This window comes from Aristolochia californica, unplaced genomic scaffold (genome assembly GCF_029961685.1).
Source record: "Aristolochia californica isolate CCGP_79_NKW_82.1479 unplaced genomic scaffold, dmAriCali1.0.hap1 SCAF_1, whole genome shotgun sequence".
In the NCBI taxonomy this organism is placed as follows: Eukaryota; Viridiplantae; Streptophyta; class Magnoliopsida; order Piperales; family Aristolochiaceae; genus Aristolochia; species Aristolochia californica.
This window is the reverse complement of record NW_027181770.1, coordinates 55,407,280-55,428,134: the sequence shown is the minus strand read 5'-3', so window position 1 is coordinate 55,428,134 and position 20,855 is coordinate 55,407,280. Positions and strand designations below refer to the sequence as shown.

General features: G+C 34.0%; 2 protein-coding genes across 3 annotated transcripts; one reads left to right on the top strand and one right to left on the bottom strand.

Moving 5' to 3' along the window:
• Positions 1-4,807: 4,807 nt before the first annotated feature.
• LOC137961718 (protein SULFUR DEFICIENCY-INDUCED 1-like) lies at positions 4,808-11,745 on the top strand. Of its 2 annotated transcripts, XM_068808421.1 has the most exons (5): positions 4,808-4,887; positions 9,518-9,590; positions 10,656-10,868; positions 10,962-11,117; positions 11,237-11,745. In XM_068808421.1, the coding sequence occupies exons 1-5, from the start codon at positions 4,808-4,810 to the stop codon at positions 11,651-11,653; spliced, it is 939 nt and encodes a 312-aa protein (XP_068664522.1). In that variant the 3' UTR covers positions 11,654-11,745. The 2 variants fall into 2 exon arrangements, with proteins under 2 accessions (XP_068664522.1, XP_068664525.1); XM_068808424.1 differs by lacking the exon at positions 4,808-4,887 and having other exon boundaries at positions 9,477-9,590.
• Positions 11,746-17,294: 5,549 nt separating this feature from the next.
• LOC137961713 (vesicle-associated membrane protein 721) lies at positions 17,295-20,826 on the bottom strand. Its single transcript, XM_068808420.1, has 5 exons — positions 20,190-20,826; positions 18,298-18,439; positions 18,088-18,208; positions 17,911-17,973; positions 17,295-17,600 (listed from the first exon to the last, which is right to left on the bottom strand). The coding sequence occupies exons 1-5, from the start codon at positions 20,377-20,379 to the stop codon at positions 17,457-17,459; spliced, it is 660 nt and encodes a 219-aa protein (XP_068664521.1). The 5' UTR covers positions 20,380-20,826; the 3' UTR covers positions 17,295-17,456.
• Between the last annotated feature and the right edge of the window lie 29 nt (positions 20,827-20,855).

Genomic DNA, 20,855 nt, shown 5'->3' with positions numbered 1-20,855 from the left:
CAGTCCCTTGCGTCAGTTTGACTTAGTCCCTTGACTTTGACTAGATTATTATCTTGGATTATCGTGAACTTATTATTTGGTGCACATCTTCCTTATTCAAGGATGAACTCATTGCAGATTATTTTATGTGTCTTTATTATTCTTAAGGATTTTCATTATTTGATACGTGTTATTAGGCATTGGCCCATTTCTGTTGCTGCTATTGTGTTTCTTTGATTGAGACATTATTACTATTGAAGAAATCTTCGGTTGGTTGTCTTGGGTTCATTAATTGCTGACTGTTGTCAGCATTGATTCATAAGTTGGAGATTTGAATTACTTAAGAAAATAAAGCACATGGTGACCCTGATTTGTTCATCTTATCTTCTTAATGATTTCCCATTACCCTTTTGTTATTTAGCAACCTTTCTCCTACCATTTTTTATTTGAATCTCACTTATCCCTTTGCCAACCCCTTTTGGAGTGTTGCTTTGGTTAGCCCCTTTTACATATATGGAAGATTTTATTGTTACCCTTGGGTTTTTTATCGATGTCTTGTGAATGACAGACATTACCCACTTAGTAATTATTATAAGCATATTTATTAGAAATCAGTTGAGGTTGGTTTTGACTTATCACCCATTTCTACGCTTTGAGAGTCTATACCCGGTGTCGTACTTATCCTTGGGACACTGTGATGGAGGAGCTTATTACTACGTTTATGTCATTTATTTCAAGTTGGGATCATTGCCATTACCTCCCAGCGTGAGGGGGATTGTGGGAAGATATGATGTAATTAGAGTGTTATTGATATAATTAGTTTATATTTCTTATCTCTTCTTCACTTTTACTAGGGTGAAGGGCATAATTATAATATTGTACTATTATTAATTATAAATAGAGCTTAAGGGGGAGGGTTTGAAAATAACTCCAAAAACCCATTCTTTCTCTCTTTTCTCACCAATGTGTGTTCTTCTTCTTTTTCAATGATGTAATCCATTGAGTCCTAAAAATCAACACTAAATATGGAATTAGAGCACATTGTATGTATGGGCTAAGGCCCAATTTGTACTCTCCAAGTTATCTGTGTTGTGGACTCCATAAAGCAGGAATATGTCCATGAGGAGAGTATGTGCCCCATCAGAGGCCCACATCTCAGGTCTGTTATATTTAAGTTTAGACATGAGGGAGAGAGGTGAGAGGGAAAAAGTCTTACATTGAAAAATGAAAAAAAAAATTAATGAATTATGAGGTTGAGTAATAAACCTCTCAAGTGGCTAGTCATTTTGGGATGGCCCAAAAACTCAACAAATAGGATGATTAGATAATTCATGCCCTTGAAGCAAAACCACTTTCAATCGCACTTCAAATCCTCAAAAACTTCTTCCAATACCTTGAAGAAAGCCAACTAAGTGGTTAAAACATTAGTCCAACTCCCAAATAGAAATATAATGTTTGAAGTCAAGTTCTCTCCATGTAGAGGGGATTGATGTAAAGAAACATGCTGAAGAGTACCGAATAAATTTGATAGATCCAAATTCAATAAGAAAAAGATGAAATAAGGCCCAAGCCCTTATTGCTTAGATTATTATAAAAGACCCTGTTGAGATCTCTCAATCTATCTGCTACTCCTAGTGCTCTAGTTGTTTACTATGATGCTGACTGGGTTGATTGTCTTGATACTCATCGCTCCACCTCTGGTTACTCCATTTATCTGGAAGACAATTTGATTTCTTGGAGTGCTAAAAAGCAACCTACGGTATCACATTCTAATTGTGAATTTGAGTATCATGTTCTTGCGCATATTGCAGTTAAAATTATTTGGTTTACACATCTCCTTTGCGATCTACATGTTCTTATTCCACAACCACCTCTTCTCTTATGTGACAACAAAAGTGCAGCCTTCCTCATCTTCAATCCAGTTTCTCACCAGCGTGCCAAACATGTTGAGTTAGATTATCATTTTCTTTGTGAGCTTGTTGTTGCTGACAAACTTTACACGCAGTATATGCCATCTCACCTGTAGATTGCTGATATTTTCACCGAAAGTATTCCACGCCCTCTCTTTGAATTTTTCGCTTCAAACTTCATGTCTGTTCCAATCCGATGCTTAGCTTGCGGGGGGGGGGGGGGGGGGGGAAGAATACCAAATAGTATTCTTCCCTTATCAATTTGTATATAAATACCTTTGTAATGTTAAGTTATAATCATGGTGAATAAAGAATTTTTCATTAAAAACTTACAGAAAGGAACATTGCATTGAAGAGAAAAGAAGAAGTTCACGAGGCAAGAATGGTTAAGAAAGATAATTAAGTTCAAGAACAGCTCATAAGAAACCAGTAGCATCTAACTGGATGCAAGTAAAGAACGAAAAGATTCATAAATGAATCTTGTCAAAGAAAGGAAACTTTACCTTATGTTTTGAGAGTGTTTCATTTATCCACGGTTCATGATAGAACAATTGCATCTAATTGAATGAAAGTGAAGAAATGAAGCATTCAGACATGAACTTTGTCAAACAGCAATGTATGGAATGTAGAAACTTTACTTTCGGTTTCTAGAGTATCTTATTCTTTTTTTATACAGGACACCTAATTCTAAGCCTGTTTCAACAATTAACAAGCAAAGACCTCTCATATAAACTACGAATGAACAAAAAAAATCATACTTTGATGAATGCAACAGATTCTAGAGTGCAAGAAAGAACAATCAGAGATACATTAGTGAGGTATCTATGTGATCAGAAGGTGGATAAGAAAAAGGAAAGGAAGATGGAGAGAAATGGGAGGAGAGCTGGTCTTCAGGCAAATATAGAGGAGAATATAAAGATAGACATGGATCAGAACTGAGTAGTCCATGTATTGGTATGGACCAGCTGTAATTCTAATACATAGAATACAAGATCTGAATCCTATTGTGAATACTAACTTTAGTGGAAGGGTAATAGTCACTATTGTAACATTAAAAGGTCATTTAGTGAAAAATTACCAACTTTAAAGTAGATAAAGGTTGTACCCATTTCAGATATAGTTCCCAGCTTAGTCAAAGACTGATCATGCTATTGTGTTGTAGTAAAAAATATAGTTTGATATTGGTTTTTGCTTTTATCTTTGGTAGAAAGTTAGAATTGAAAGTGAGAATATTTTAGAAACCCATCAAAAGGTTCAACACTTCTCTAAGCATAGAGCAGAAAAAGGATATGAACTTAGTTCATGGGTGGATGCTCACTGCTCTCCTACAAAATTCAATGTTGATTCAAGACTACCAAATGAGGAGTGGAGGGGAGTTTGTTAGTAAAATGACTTGGAGAGGCATTCTGGCATGTCGATAAAGCTCTTAGTCCACTCAGTAACAAGAATAGAAGTTGAATGAAGGGAAGACTCAACAAAGGAAGAAGAAGAAGAGCCTACTCCAGGGTAGAGTGGAACTCTATAAGTTCTTACTCAACTCTGTTCTAAATTTAAGGAGTTCAATGAAACCATCTTCCAAAGACTTGAAAAGATGGATTGGAAGCTACCTCAAAATGAGTAGAATACCGGGGGACAAATTGGGAGAAACCAGACTACAAATGGCTGAAGATTCCCAACGGACTAAAACCTCAGCACAAATGGAGGTAGACAATTAGAATTTCAAATATATATTTGAGGCCATTGGAAATGCTACAGGAGAGTCCCCAAAGGACCAACCTCCTATCTCAGCACCTCCTCCACCCACTGATAGTTGAAATTTTGTATTTTATAGCGACTTGCTCTCTTTAGTAAACTTTGAACACAATGAATGGAATCTATTTTAGTTTGATCGCGTGCCTTTTTTGAATTATTTGCCTTTTTTGGAATCGATTTTTTTTAAAAAGGTGAATACAAGATCATTCTCCACCTTTTTAGTACTATAAAGTATTTTGAATTATATGTTTATCATCATAAAATGGTGGAGAATGATGAAGAAGAAGCTCATAAACTGTTGAATTTATGGAAAAGAGAAATACTTTATTGACTTCATTAACTTATTATAATCAGAGTACATGAACTTTTATTTATAATAGGGGAAGGTAGTTGAGTCCAATGACAATAAAACTACCTTTGTCCCAATTATACCCAAACTAGAACATTTAAGGATAAACCTTAGCATAATTAAATAATTCAATATAAATAGAAGACAAACATAACTCAAACTATAGCTCTTTTATGACGTGACCATAGGATGAAGATGCCAACTCATGGTTATCTTTGTGAGTCCTTCTTGATATTCCAACCAGCTAGTGGTTATCTTCCAACTTATGTGATAAGGATGCCAGATCGTGGCAATCATGGTAGGTCCTACTTCTTATGTGCTTGGGCTCATGTTGTGGGCATTCCTTGGTTGTGTGACCCATCTTATAATACTCTTAGATATGTGGTCCTTCCTTGGTCGTGTGACCCATCTTACAATACTCTTAGATATGTAGGTCTTCCTTGGTCGTGTGGGCTGGAGCCCATCTTCCAACATAACTTTCTCAGAGAACTCAGATTTAGATGATAACAAACGTGAGCCATTTATGATTTCACTTAAGTGAAAGTAGATTTGTTGAAAGATGAAAATTTAGATGAACAAATTGACTCCAAACCAAAGGAGTTGAGAACATAAGCTAAAGGAAGTTGTTGCAATTCAAAAATGAAAGTTCTAACACTTTCATCAAAGGAGCTGAGTCCTTTGAGCATATTGCACTTTAGTTGAACACAAACAAAAAAGGCAATAAATTAAGTTTGAAAGGTCGTTAAAAGCAATGGCCAAAGTCGAATCCATACTGATATGGATTTGAGTACATTCATATGCAGCCAATCACATACACATGAGTCAAGCATACAAGGAAAAGTCAAAGCTTAGATATTTGAATTTCCAAATCAAATCTCAACAAAATCTCCTAGAGGAGTCGACCCCATAATGAAGCATCGATCCCTTATAGTCAATTGAAAGAAACAAGGAGTCAAACCAACAATAAGTTTTGATTTATTTAAGGAGTTGACCCCTATAGGAAGAACAAGAGTATACTACATCAAAAGGATGGATGTATTTAAGAAATTGACCCTTGTGGAAAAGACTCGATCCCTAAAAAAATGAGTCAACCCTAGTAGAAATAAAGGATATGGTACTCAAGTCAGACAAGAGATCCAACCTTCAAAAGAGCCATTGGAGCATCAAGGAGTCGATCCCAAGCTACATAAATGGAAAGGTAGGATGTCCCAAAACACATAACTTTGGTTATAGATCTCCAAATCATGTAAATTACCTATCAAAATAACAAGCAGAATAATGAAAATTCAATAAGTAATTTTTATATTTTTTGGATTTTTTCAATTATTTTAATGAGAAATAAGAGTGAGCCTGATTTTTTGCAATGATTAAATTATAGAACTTGGATTTTGTCCTATAAATACTAAGTCTTTCTAGCCTAAATAATAACTTTATCCACTATAATTTGAAGCCTTCTTTGTCATATCCAAGTCGTTTCAAATGAGCTGACTTTGAAATTTGAGATTGAAGTATCAATTCAATCTTTGAGTGAAGTATTTCAGCATTTGATTTTCATTTATCTTGAATACTATCTCAGATTTATCTAAAGTTTTGATTATTATCTTATTGAACTTTTATATTCAATTCAAAACTTCTATTTTGGTTGGCATTAATTATTTTATATATGCAATAGTATTGTTGATCAATTTTGATAGTTTCAACTAGGATTCTTTGGTGTAGCTTTATCACTATTTTGAAATTATATATCTACCTTCTAAGAAGGTGTTGTAAAGCAAGATCTTCTGGCTCTTCGTCAATAGATGTATTTCGACTTAGAGTTGTTGGCTATAAGTCTTAAGGTATGGGCAGGTATTGTAAAGGAATCAATGAGGTTCAAAGTTGTAGATGTCATTTGGCTTATCATACTGAAGCATTCACTTGAGGACAAATTGGACTAGGAATTTGAAATAGTGAGTGTGAACCACTAAAAAAATCTTGTTATAGTGGATGTCTACATGAATTTTGTTAAATTTTTAAAAAAGCATTGTAAACCCCTCCTAGTTTTACTTGAACAAAATACTTTCAATATTGATCTATTAAGTTGAAGAGGAAAATTTGAGAATATCTTTTTCTAAAGACATATTATATGGATAAGTAGCAATTTTAGCAAATTTGTAATATATCTACTAAACTTTTATTTGACATATACAACCTTTAATATAATTTTTTTACTAAATTTATTTATTTTATCAATATTTTGAAAAATAAATTCAAGAAAAAAATCAAAGAGAATGAAGTAACTTTAGTGAAACATCAAGTTTATCATTGAGAGCTTATGAAGTTATTCTTAAATGTAAGAACAACAGTTCTATCAAATTAGTTTATTTCATGAGTTGCCCCCTTCCAAATCTTTCTATATGTATCACTTATTGCCACCCTTATTTAAAAGGTGTGCCAATTGACATGAAACCTTGCCTAGTGCATCAAACTTTTAGACAATGTATCTTACTCGACTTCCGATTCCGAATCCAAATCGATGCTTCATCATATCATGTGATTCTTCCAATAATCGTATAACAAATAATGCTTGATTTCACTTTGAATGTCTATAATTTTTTGTCTAATGCGTATCGATAAACGGCCTTAAACGCTTTCGGAAGTATATTCAAGTATATGTGTGGTCATGAATGCTAGGGTATTCCTAAAACCCAAAGCCATTAGGCAATAAGAAGTGTTTTTTTAGCATGAACATGTTTGGCATCAATAGTATGGAAACAAGGATGAGGAGGGGGCAACTCAGAGCTTGGATGTCATAGTGTTAAGCAATCAGGTGAGGATTTAAAGTAAATCCATTCACATTTAAATGCATCCTACTCAACCCCTCAAATAATATTACTCATACAGATTCAGGAAGAAGGCAGTGATTCTCAAATTCTCATAGCAGGTTGACGATCAGTGGACGAGCTTGACTGCCTTCCTCTGATCAGCTTCACACTCACGACTACCCTTTTATGATCTTACTATTTTGATCCATCTCTAGACAAAGATGATAGATAGATCTTTCTGCGTCCTTGCCTGCATTAATATCGAAAACACCACGGTTTCTGAATATAATAATTTACAGAAGCGAAAGGAGGCAAATTTGGTTGAACCCAGGATGATCTGAACTGCGAATTTAAGAAAGCTACTCCTTTTAAAGTCAATCAAGACTGAAGAATGGCTTTGGGCCGTTCTTGCAGACGATTTAGAGTTATTTTCCTGTCACGGATGGAAATGGTAGCAAAAAACATATATTTTTCAGAACTCATGCACCGTGATGGAGTGACTTTTCGTCCTAAACTAATCGACATAGCAAACACGAACTTGGACAGATTTGCGAACAGCTTCATCCTGGCCATTTTCTTGTCGTGCTCCCCCCGTCTCCGTCGAATACGAACAAACCTAAATACTCAGCTACGTTGTGTTTGCCGCGTGTGACCTTTTCAGACTTGGTTTTATTAGGGCTTACGTCATCACATGCATGGAACTAAACGTTTGAGATAAGATTTTAAATTTTTTTTATGATAAAGAAGGAAGAATTATAAACTCTTGATGACTAAATTACACTTATGCTCCTTGTAGAGTAAAAGAGTTTATTTTAGCTAATTTTTTTAATTTTTAAATAAAGTCTACTAATTTGAAAACTAATGAAAAATTAAGAATAATACTATTAAATTTCTAATATAAAAATTAAAATAAATATATTAAAATTAATTAAATTTTATTATTTATTATTTATTATTTATTTGTACCTCATATATGAAGTGGAGAAGACCACATCTCCCTTTTGATCTACTTCTACACTATGGAATCTCCAACTTATACATAAAACAAATGAGAAGGACCCGACTTCCACGCCAAAAAAATAAAAAAATAAAAAATTTAAATTTTAAAAAGAGCTATGTCCTAATTCTTTACTAGGGGAGTAATTTTTTTTGTTGTTTGAGAGAAGAAGTATTTACAAAAAAAAGAGGGGATATTTATGCATTCCTCGAGAGAGGGAGGCCATAAGTCGGCCCCTTTTTTAGTTTACCTGTTGTTTAGTACTTAATTTTTATTGAACTTTTCTGTATTGCGTTTGAAGTAGTTTGCAATTTTTTTAAAAATTAAAATTTTAAAATATTATAATAAATTGTTGTCATTTTTAATAATTACTATTTTCTTTCTTCACATTAATTTATTATGTTTTTATTCAATTTTTATGGTTAATTTAACTTTCTATGTGAATTTTTCTATATTTACTGGGAGATAATTTTTAGTTTTTTTATACTTATTTTATTTTTCACTTAATTCTTAATATTTTTAATGATTACCTTACAAATTTTTAACATTTTTAGTTACTTTTAAATTTTATTTGTTTTTAATAAAAAATATTTATTTATTTTTCTTATTTTATTTTTAATTTAATTTATATATTTTTTTGTTTTTTAATTTTATTTATATATAAATTTATTTTCACCTTTTTTTGTTGAATTTAAATTTGTTTTCTTTAACCTATTTTACTTATTTTTTTTTGTATTTCATAAAAGTTAATTTATTTTATTTGTTATATCAAAAGGTAACGTCCTGGTCATTTTCTTTGTCGTGCTCCCCGCTTCTATCGAATACGAACAAACCAAAATACCCGGCTATGTTGTGTTTGCCGCATGACCATTACAAACTTGGTTTTATTAGGGCGTTCTTGCTCATATGCATGGAATTGAACGTTTGAGATAAGATATTAAACTTTTTAAGATAAAGAAGGAAGAATTATAAACTCTTAATGACTAAAATACGCTTTTGCTCCTTGTAGAGTAAAAGCGTTAAATTTTTTGAAGATAATTTTCAAATATGGACCTTTTAGTTAGATTTTGAATTTTTAAACGTGGCCGACTAGATATTTTCTTTCCAAATAAAGTCAACTTAATTATAAAACTAATCAATAATTAAAATAATATTATTAACTTTCTAATGTAAATATTAAAATAAATACATTTAACATTAATTTAAACAACTAACTCCTTTTCGAAAGAACGGAATAACCAAACCCTGTGGGTTAGTCGATGTAAGCGAAATAATATTTATATCTAAAATATTGTTTTTTTTTCTCTTTATCAAATTCATTTTTTTTATTTTTTATTTAATTTTTTGGTTTTTGACCTTCTTCTTTAATTTCCTTTATTCAGCCTAATACATTTTTTTTAAGATAAAAAGAGAAGAAATCCTACCCACGTCACCTCTTTCATGTGTGTCACACGTGTCTTAATACATGGCCTGAACATACGGTTGGACACTCGCGCGCACCCGGAAGGCCAAATCCTTTCAGAAAACGAACCAAGACGTATTCCCTTCCAGTTACATTCTCCCAATTTCTATATATCGACTGTGCAGGTTTTTGAAGAAACGAAGCCTCTTCAGATCACCATTTCAGAATAGAGATCAAGATCCCATCAACTGACTGCAAAGGCAAAGGCACGGGCAGAAAGAGAATGAAAGGTAGTGCCAAGATGTCACCCAAAAAAGCGGATAGGAAGGATCTCTTTCATGTTATCAACAAGGTTCCTACCGGTGATGGCCCCTATGTTCGAGCTAAGCACGCACAGGTGATGAATGTCTTTTTTTTTTTTTTTCTCATTTTAGTGTTTTATTTTTTTCGGTAAGAATTTCAATTTATAATGCGCTGGATCTGTTTAATTTTTGCTCGTTCGCTGGATGTTTTATTTGCTTCTTTGCTTCTGCCGTGATTGCTGATGTCTGCTTCTTTCTGCAGAGAAACTTGTTTTCGTTTGATTGTTTTCCCCCAATGTGTGTGCACTGAGGATTTTCTGCTTTCCGAGTTTTAATGTAGTTTTTGTTGTGAGGTCTCTCTTTATCGCTGAATCAACTTTCCTTTAGTTCTAACAGAAAAAGAAAAAGAAAAACAACTTTTGGTTAGTTTTCCTTTGTTGGAAAGATTAAGAGAAACATGGAGTCTTGTTGGATTTTTTTGTCTGTGTCTCGTTAGTCTTAATTATATTAGTTTAGGTATTATTTCTAGAACTGTGATTATTTCTTTTATATATTTCCTTCAAGCATGTCGTATTGGTTAAGGAGATTAATCATTTTTCATGCCAATTCGATTGCGATTACTATTTCGATCTTACTTCTCTTCGTAAGTAGATTCCGAAATCCGTGTTTTTTTTCTGTCTTCTCCCTTTCCCAACTTGCAGTCACCGGAATTTTTGTATATTTGCCCCCCTCCGATCCGGTCAATCTTTCGTCCAGAGAGTGCGCTACACGTACGTCTTCCAGATTGATGGAATCGTATCATTCTTGTTCGTTTCGGATTGTTGGATTTATCTTCTTCCTTTCCGTCATTCGCTCATAGCATTCTCCTACGTCCCCTTTTTCGTGGTATGTAATTCCAGTCGTGAAACAGAAACACCTGGGTAAATCTCGGTAGTGAACCGATCTTAATTCTAGTTTAATTATTTGTTTTCATACCAAAACAGACATTACAAAGATTCATAACAAGAACGAAAAAGAAAAAAAGGTAAAAGAGAGGCATTTCAGCATTCGCTCCTCTTCATGGATTCCGTTCACAGAAGCTTCTACATTAATTATAGTTGTTGGAAGAAGGAATTTGCTTTGGGATGTTAACATGGGTCTATGTGATCGTGCCGTATCAGATAGTGGATAAGGACCCAGAAGCTGCGATCGTACTGTTCTGGAAGGCGATAAATGCAGGCGACCGCATTGATAGTGCTCTGAAAGACATGGCGGTGGTGATGAAGCAGCAAGATAGGGCGGAGGAGGCCATTGAAGCCATCAAATCGTTCAGGGATCGCTGCTCCAAGCAAGCCCAGGAGTCACTCGACAATGTCCTCATCGACCTCTACAAGGTGAGTCGACGATTTTTATTTGTAAACATCACTGTGATTTGGTTAAATATATGATCATCATGTGAGTAACGATGATAAATTTGAACTGCGTAGAAATGCGGAATGCTGGAGGAGCAGATTGAGCTGCTTAAACGCAAGCTTTGGCTGATTAACCAGGGCGAGGTGTTCAACGGGAAGGCCACTAAAACCGCCCGTTCCCACGGAAAGAAGTTTCAGGTGTCCGTCAAGCAAGAAACTTCAAGGATACTCGTAAGTCACCTTGTCCTCTTTCCCTCTCCTTTCACTTTTTGTTCAAGATTCAATGAAAACTTTAACACGGTCGGAATTGAATTAATTCTTTGTCTAGTTGATTGAATGTTACGTGACAGGGCAACTTGGGCTGGGCTTACATGCAGCAAATTCACTATGTAGCAGCTGAAGCAGTTTACAGAAAGGCACAAATGATCGATCCAGACGCAAACAAAGCCTGCAATTTGAGTTTGTGCCTCACGAAACAAGGTCGCAACGAGGAGGCTCGGTCGATTTTGGAGGATGTTCTCGACGGTTTGATCCCCGGTTCAGATGATTCTAAGTCCAAGAATAGGGCACTCCAATTGGTATCAGAGATCAACTCACTTCAATTGGTATCAGAGCTGGAGTCACCTCAGGCTCAGGTTGCCTCAGACTTGGAAGAAGTTATAATCCAAAGGTTGGACTTGCTCATGAATGAGTGGACCCCATTCCGGTCAAAGAGATTGCCTATTTTCGAAGAAATTTCACCTTTTCGAGATCAAATGACTTGCTAAACTTTCTTTTTAGCAATTATACATTTTTTTTATCATCTCTAAGAGGTGATTACGTTGTGTGGTTAATTAGTTGTGTAAATTATATATTTAGATGTAGAAGTTAAATTCAATGGGGGTGTCCTTCTCTTGGACTTTTGTTTTTTACTCGTAACAATAATGTAATAAATATTTTTTGTTGATCCACTTGCTATTTTTCTTAACTTCATATGTGGGAAGAGGTAAAAAAAAAAAAACTTTGAAAAGGAGCTTGTGAAATAACTGAAGAAAAGTTTCACCTTGGCACGTAAAACTAATCTAACTAATGTAACTTAACCTATTTTTTGTTTATTATTTATATAAAAAATATTTTAAAAAAATAGTATAACCATAATCACAAACTCAATATGTTATTGTTGGATTTAGTGGCCTGCCTTTACAAGGAAGATTTCACAAGTCCTTTCTCATTTCACAATAGCTCGAATATATCACCACCACGATAACTACTTTGTTCATCTCCTCATCTAATTTAGAGTCCTTGAAGGATACAACCTACTCTAAACAAGGGCGGTCATTTGGCCAAGAGGGATGGCCAGATGGAGACGGTGATTTCATCTGATGCATAGAAGGTGTGGTCAAATGTTGGAAACTTGGGTACCAAAAAAGATTTTGGAGAAGCCCATAAGCGTGACTAATCTATTGTTATAAATTCATTTGAACTTGTATATAAATGAAGTAATTATAGTTTCAAGTTTTGCTCACATCAATTATCAGGTAGAAGTTTTTCACTCTTAGCCTAGTGCTATGTCCATAACATATCCTAGATTATCTATACCCTCCACGAGATGTACCTCACCTCATTTTGGAAAGAAAAGGCTCCATAACAAACAAGGATAACTTTGTGTGTAGCATAACTTAATACACTTTTTTAAGTGGTACGTCTTTCAGGTTCCAACATTCTCTTATGATTTGATCCTAAACAACAATTTTTTACTGTTTATTTGCAACTTCCTTTTGGACCAATTTGGTCACATTAGTCTTACCGATCCAGATTAAGATTGTTAAAATAAATCTAGTTTTATTGTTGGTCTTTCTAGGTGAGTTCCACTACACACAACATGTGTCAAAGGAATTTCTAGTCTTGGGGCATGAAAGACTCACTTCAAAGCCATCTAGGTGTGGTTCCACCTAATTTTATTGGTTTGCATGCTTACCTGGCTTTTGGGTCTAGGTGTTTGTAATAGGTAAAACGTGGCTATTTAGGAGCAAACCTTAGTTCATTGGAGAAGAGAGATAGAAAAACAAGTAACTAGGGTAGGGCTAGGAACAGCAAAAGGGAAGGCAAGAATGTAACTTTAGTTGTGGTTGTAAAAGAGACGATGAACCAATTGTAGTTTGGTATTACTAGCAATTCATTATCCTCGAATTGCAAATTCACTCACCTGTAATAATATTTTGTGTATAAGGTATTGCTACTACTTCTAAGGTGTAATAGGATAAATACAGTAATTTTTTCTAACAATGAGTCTAATTAATAATTTTTATTTATTTCCTTAAAAATTTTAGTGACAGGCGTATAAGGAAAATTTAATTTCCCTTATAATTTCTTAGTAGGGCACTAGTAGGATTTTATACTAAAGATTTCTTAGAAATGAATATCTTAGGAAAAACATTTATAATTTTTTGGAATATAAATTTCTAACCAAGGGCTCTAACAGAGCCTAAGTTTTGATAGTGTATATTGTATAATTGTGAAGCCAAATAAATTTGAAGGGGTTCCTCTTGTTTAAATTCATAATAAATGATGATAGGCAGTGTGAGAGATGGGAAAATGGACTTTTCTTGATTTATGAACCAGGAGGAAGGCATGGTAGAGGGAGCTCTAATTGTCCCTTCCTCTCTAGTTGGAAGGAAAGGGCCCTTGCCCTTCAAGATCTTAAAGATGTTAAATAAATTTTAAAGAAAATAAATATAGGAGATTCAAAAATATATAAATTATTCTAGTTATTAAAAAAGCAAGAAAATTTCAATTCATGTAGAATACTAAGAATTGCATTTGACAATTATGTTGATTAATATTAAGACTTTGACTAGGATATATATTGATTAAAATTGGGGCAATTTTACACATTCATAGGATTTTATATTTAGCAGTTATTAAATAGAATAAAATGAAACAAAAAAAATAACCTGATTATACGTCCTAGAATTTTACCCAATTATCTGTTTACCATCTATTAAATGGAATAAAATTATTTTTTAACTGATAAGAGTACATTGGAAAAATTTTCGTTGTGTGAATGTGTTCGAAATAAAACTTCGAGTAAAAATATTTCTTTTTTAGGATTTTATAATATTTTTTTAAATATTTTATTATACATTAGATGATATTGTTATTAGACTTATGTGTATATGACAATGTGATATTTTTGTATTTTTAAGGTGTTAAGAGACACCCACGGGTGTAGGGGTGGCATGACTAGTAAATAAGGAGAACTTTCATAGACATGGTTGTAATTATGCAAGTCGGTGTATGTCTTTTTTATTTTGAATCACATAGCCCTACGAGCATTGTAGTCATTGTAAACACATTTACACAACTATAAAGATAACCTCAAGGCATGGACTAGATCATTCAAACCTTTTCCTCTTGGCTCAAATTAGTCTATTACCTGTATCTCTTTTTCTCTTCTTCTCTCCTCTCTCCCAAGAGCAAAAATTCTTCTCGTCTCTCCTTCCCTTGAGATCTCTTGTGTTTATTTTTTGTCCTTAGAAATCAATATGGTATCAGAGCGAGCAAAGATCTGGGAGAAGAAAAGGAGGAAGAAGAAAAAGAAGAAAAAGAAGAAGAAGAAGAAGAAAAAGGAAAAAAGGGAGTTTCACGTTTTTCTTTTCATATTCTTGTATTTCATTGGATATTTTAATCCCTTACCATATTTTTCATATAGAAAATTATTTAGTGTTGGAAATATATTTGAATCTATTTTCCAACTCAAAAAGAATCATTGAAATCAAATCTTTATTGAAAGAGAAATCAACATCTAATACTGCATATGTCAAAAAACAGAAAAGTTTCTAGTAGCAGCAAAAAACCTCAACATTTTGAGCGTATTGTACCAACATTACTGAGAATTATATCTCAAAAAAAGTTATATGAGTCTAATTTATATCCCAATAAACCGCTTCTCAATCTGATCTTTCTAGAGAGTGATATCCACATTGGAAGAATCAAAGGTTAGTTTGGAATCTTGTTGCATGTGAAGATCCGAATTTTTTGTTTCATTTTTTGAGTTGCTAATGTTCGTTAAGTTTCCTATTTCTTTTCAAAATCTAATCAATATTTTACCAACTTGAGTATCTTTACATCTTTAAAAGTTTCTTTTGTTTGATATCACATTACATTAATTTTCTTAACATAAGTCTTTCCCATGATGAGTTTAGTTTATTTTTTGACAAGTCTAAAATTTTTTATTTAGAAAGTTTTTTTTCTTAATTCTAGATTCCAAATAAGTTTCCTCAATCTCCCTTATTCCAGAATTATCTCCTGAATATTTTTTTTCGTAAATTGGTTAAGTTGGGTTAAAAATAATTGTCTTATTTGAAAAGTCTATTTTTAGAAAGTTTTCATTATTATGTTCCATCTCAAAACTTTCGTATTGGGTTTTTTGAAGTTTCATTGATAATCATGTTAATAGAGGAATTACTTTTTTACCTCCCTATTGAGTAAAACTTGGCGACTTTTTATCCATCCATTGGTCTAAAAGCACGTACTTCTTAATCGGAAGTATGAAGAGATGCATTGTGTGCCTCCTTTTTGAAGTATGAGAGCTGTTATTTTTTAGCAAGAAGAATGAGGTGTTTTTTGTTTGAGCTACCCTTAGAAAGTGATTAGTCTCTTTGGTGTGCCCTAAAGTTGGGTATTTTTTCGTCATTGAAATTGAGCGGAGTGTGTTTCAGACAATGACCATTTTGACTTGTGTATAGAGCTTTGTCGTATGACTAGGTGTAATTTTTCTTCTCTCACCATTATTTTGTGCAAATTGGATCTCTTAGTAAAGAACAAAGAGATCTCCAACTTGATAGGGAGAAATAGAAGAAGAGAAACAATATAGAGGTAACCAACAATGAAGAATTCCACATGTTGTGCTAATCAAGTTTTATGTGACTAAAATATCCAAGTAAGGGGGAAACAAGATAAAAACTACAAGCAAGATGTGAACAAGAAGAAGATGAATCAAAGGATGGCAATCAAAATTTCTTTTTTAAGCTTATACTAGATCAAAATTTATTTTCTTTCTTGACCAAGATTATTTACAAATTGAAGTTACAAACACCAATTTGAGGGAGAGTGTAAAGGGACACCCACGTGTGTAGGGGTGACATGGCTAGTAAATAAGAAGAACTTTCATAGAGATGGTATAGAGTTGTAATTATGTAAGTTGGTGTATGTCTTCTTATACTTTTTTTCCCTTTTGAATCATGTAGCTCTAAGGATATTGTAATCATTATAAATACTTTCATACAACTATAAATATAACTTCAAGGCATGGGATATAGTATTCAAACATATTCCTCTTGGCTCAAATTCTTCCATCACCCCTGGGTTTCTTCTCTCCTCTCTCCCAAGAGCAAGAGTTCATCTCTTCTGTCACTCTCTTGATATCTCTTGTATTTATGTGTTATCCCTAGAAATTAACATAAGGTTGATAATTTATAAGATTATATTTTTATTCATACAGTTACATGTTCTATCATTTGATTCATAGAATAGCTTATTCTATTTACCGATTATACCATATATGAACGAAATAAGATCAGGAACAACCTATAAATTGTTCCATTTAATATTATTTACTCCCCTAATTGAAATGACATTTTTGATTATCCAAAAAGAGAAAGTTCTGAATGAGCATCAAAACAAGAAGATATTATTTTTATTATCTCTATATATTATTATTCATTATTCTAATATTACATTTTATTTATTTATTTTCATTTGTCACCTTTCCATTGGGTGGGTCCTTTTTGGTTGATAGCAATTTTACAAGAAAAAACACCAAAATTGAAATGGTAATAATTAAATTGTAAAAAATATGTTGAGCTCAGATGCGCTGTTGTCATCTTGCTTGTCAGCTTAAGTGAAAGGACCCTTCCACGTTGCGCGATACTTCCTCATTGCTCGATAGTAATCCTTCTGGACATATATTTTATAAGAGTAACAAAATAGAAATTAAATCAATGTGGGACTATCTTTCTTTCCCGTCTCAGCCGACATCAGATGGCGCGACCGAAGCGTCCTCCTTCCGACGGTGGCTGCGGGCAAACGTTAATTGGTCAGCCCAACCGGGTCAAGTCTGGCAGATCCGAGTGAGACCATATCAGATCTTTCTTCCCCTTAATCTGCAAGTAAATTCATTGATGTGATTGATTAATATCTTAGGTAATGCATTAAGAATTAGGTTTAAGTTTTGATTTGATTTCCGGTGGTGAATGGATTCAAGCTATTGACGATGTCAAAAAAAATATTTAGATCACGCCAAGTTCGAACACATATAGGTTTGATCTTAGGTCAAATCGATGCCATCCCTAAATAGGCAGGGCAGCGGCAACAGCAACGAATGACACATGAAGAAAAATAAATCTGGACTTTGCAAAAAAGAATTCATGCATACAATCTATACATGCAAAGCCATACAAAAATACAAATTGTTTCATCTTCACGATGGAACCAGAGACTACAAAAATAAAATCCAAAGAAAAAGAGAAGCATTCACAAAAATGGAGCGAAACAAAGCAGCTACAGAGGAGGCGGACCAGATTTCCAACATTAACAATGGAAGCCGTGGCAAACGGACAAGATAATGATGAGGATCAAAGCAATGATAATACCCAGCACAATCAACTTTATCTTCATGTTCTGCAACCACATCTTTCTTCTCATTTTTGTACCTTGGGACCGGAAATCTTGTGCCTGCAACAAAAGTTTCCTAAGATCAGGCCACATGAATTGAGCACTGGACTTCAGTGACATGAGATAAGCATAATCCTTCCTTTCACAGTTATCGGATAAAATCCCATTGGATCTAGTAATACTTTTCTGGGTTCCTTTTTGTGAATAGAAACATGATTTCAACTCCCACAACTTTCCTAGACTGTAATACTTTTCTAGTTAGCCAAATAAGGCTAATGAGTTATCCTCTCTGCACACTCCAACTCAACAATGGTGTCCCAAACAAATTAAACGGGCCTAACGAATGTTTGTTAAATTACACACTACAAACCTGGGACCGCAGATTTTCTGTTTTGTCAACCAGAAGCTCAATTTTCTCCCCACGATCAAGAACCTAAAGAGAGCAGAAAAGCCTCGTTAACTTACAAAAGGGTGGGGAACAATCAAGTGAAGGAAAACATTGAGACAATAAAGTAAGGAAGATAAAATGAAGACAGTTAAGACACACCTTCTCAATATTTTCCATCATCACTCCTTTTACTTCAGAAACCTGGGCTTTAACCTTTGCAAGCTTGCTGATCTCCTCTGGATGGTCGACACAATACTGCATATGCTCTTTCAGTTTTGGCCTGAAACATCAATGATGAATTGTGAAATTATGCCAAAAGAACAGAAGCGATTTTATTTTTAGTTCTGAAGATGAAGAATAAGAAATTACCCAAAGTCTCTGTTGAGACTGTTAGCAACAGCAGTTGCAGCTTTACCTCCTCCATATCTCTTTTTGAAATCTTCCTTGATCCTCTCTAAGAAGGCAATAGGAATTTGTCTTCCAGCAGACTCCACTGCAACTACACAGTAGGCTGCAAAACAAAAACAAAATACAGCATTTAACTAAAATCTAGGTTGACAGCTCAAAAAAGCAAAATCCAAAGGGCTCCAATTCCAGGAATTATCAAAACAGGGAACACAAAGAGATAAACTCCAGCATCAAAGCATCACATGATATAAAATGTATGACTCATTTTTTTAAAAAAAAGGTGGACAATTTACAGGTGTCTTTTTAAAAATGAAGGGGATGTAAAGACTTATTATTAGTATTCATAAAATTCATAAGTAGAAATAAGCTCTTTTTAGAGAAGGCAGCCAAAGTCAATCCAAAATAGTTCCAAATTGGGTTGTAGTAGGAGCTCTTCCAAAATGAAGCCTATGGAAGATCGGCCCCTCAAAGCAAGTAGCCATCGTATCTGCTAATTTCAAAGAATATAATTCTAAGCTCTCAATTGCACATTAGCAATTGGGATTGGAACAATCTCACACATATTTATTAGCTACCGGTTGCAGAGCCATTACACAATTATCACCACTTCACTATCAATCAGCTTGACACAATTTCTATAGGTTGTCACAGTATCTATTATCAGCTAAATAAACCATTTTCAGTTCATCAAATAATCAAAAGCCCTGATTTTTCAGTTAACCATACTATAACATAAACCATCAAATGAGGAAACTTAGCTAAAGGATGTAAACCCACAATTTTTCACAATACTACACAGGTTTATCAACAATTTTTTGTACCTTAATGAAAAATCCTGAATGTTTACACAAAACTGAAGAAAATAATCGTCCCTCTGAAATTTAGTAAAGCTAAAATCGAATTGAGGATGCTTATGCAAATCATGGATCTGATCAATATTGATGACTATGTTCATAAGACTTATTCTGCTGCAGAAAATCCACAATCTGTATTTAGTTTATAGCAAAAACAAAAGTTAAGGACTTAGGGAATCCAAGCGAGATATCAATTTGGGTTCTATTAAGGTAAAGTCAAATGAAACACAATTAGATGGCAACGTTAAACAAAAATAAGTCATAAGTCAAATGAAACACAATTAGATGGCAACGTTAAACAAAGACTACATTACCATTAAATGTTGAAGGCAAAAGAGATCCAGTAGACAAGACAATCACCATGGAAAAGATTCAGAAACGTGAAAGCAACAAAATTTGGCAGGCATTGTTTTCTTTTATCAGGGTATGCATCAAAGATACGGTCTCTAAAACCTACTCTGTTATTAACGATGAGAAAAGTCATCAACTCCAAATCTCATTTGAGAACAAAGATCGAAAATGTTATATTGAAGCGATTCAGAGAAAAAAAGAAAAAAGTATAATGTGCACAAACTTTTATATCGATCCGATTACATAAATTAGCCTTCAAAAAGAATCCAATAACATGATCAAACATAGCATCCTGCGTCCGACCCTTGAAATTAGATTTACAACAATTTCTGAAGGATCAAATAAATGAGCAGATTAGGCAAAACAAAAACAAAACAAAATCTGCTAATGAAAATGATCCAAATCCTAAGAGAGGATTAAAAAAAAAAAAAAAAATCATCCTAAAAATAACGTAAAATCAATTAAACTCTGGCTGATCTATCGTCCCAGGAATAAAACACAAGTCCAACATATATATCACGTGAAATGATCAAAACTCGGACAATTCTCCTAGCAAAGAATAAAACACAACAAACAATAACAACGGTATTTTTTGTTCAGAAACACGTAAATAGAACATAAAAAATCAGACAAATATGTAAAACTTACTGAAGCCATCCTCGACGAGATAATTGAAGGTATGACTGTCGCAATTGTATGTAAATTTGTTGTTGCTGGCAGGAAGCTTCTGAAGACATTGGGCGGCAATACTAGTGAAATTCCCGGTGAATTCAGTGTATTCGGCAACGATCACCGTTCCTCGAGCGACAAAGCTATAGATCAAGGATTGTTGCCCCATCTCAGAAACCCTAAGCCTAAATCTCTAGAACTTCAGAGAGGGGGGTCTCTGTTTTCCCTTTTCTAAATGCAACCGAGAGAAAGGAGGAGGAGATGGGACGGACGGAGAAGCGGAATCGATGGACTTTTATTGAGAAAAAAAATAAACTGTCGAGCGAAATTGCAGAGCTCAAATCACATCATCAATATATAGGAAGCGGGTGAAATCGGGAGATGGTGAGCAGTCCACCTTTGAACGAGAAGCCTTTGTTTTGTTTTCACCCCCCACATGGATTCCATTACCCCTTCATTTTGCTGATATTATCCGAATCACCACTCTGAGTCAGTCACAGCAGATCGAAAGAAGATGGCAGCATGGATATTTTTCTTTGAGATTGAACGGAGAATATTTCGCAGTCATCGGCCATTATTTTCTGTTGTTTGACGGTTCTCATATTCGTATCGTTGTCTCATTTGGTTTTTCAAAATTCAAAGCAT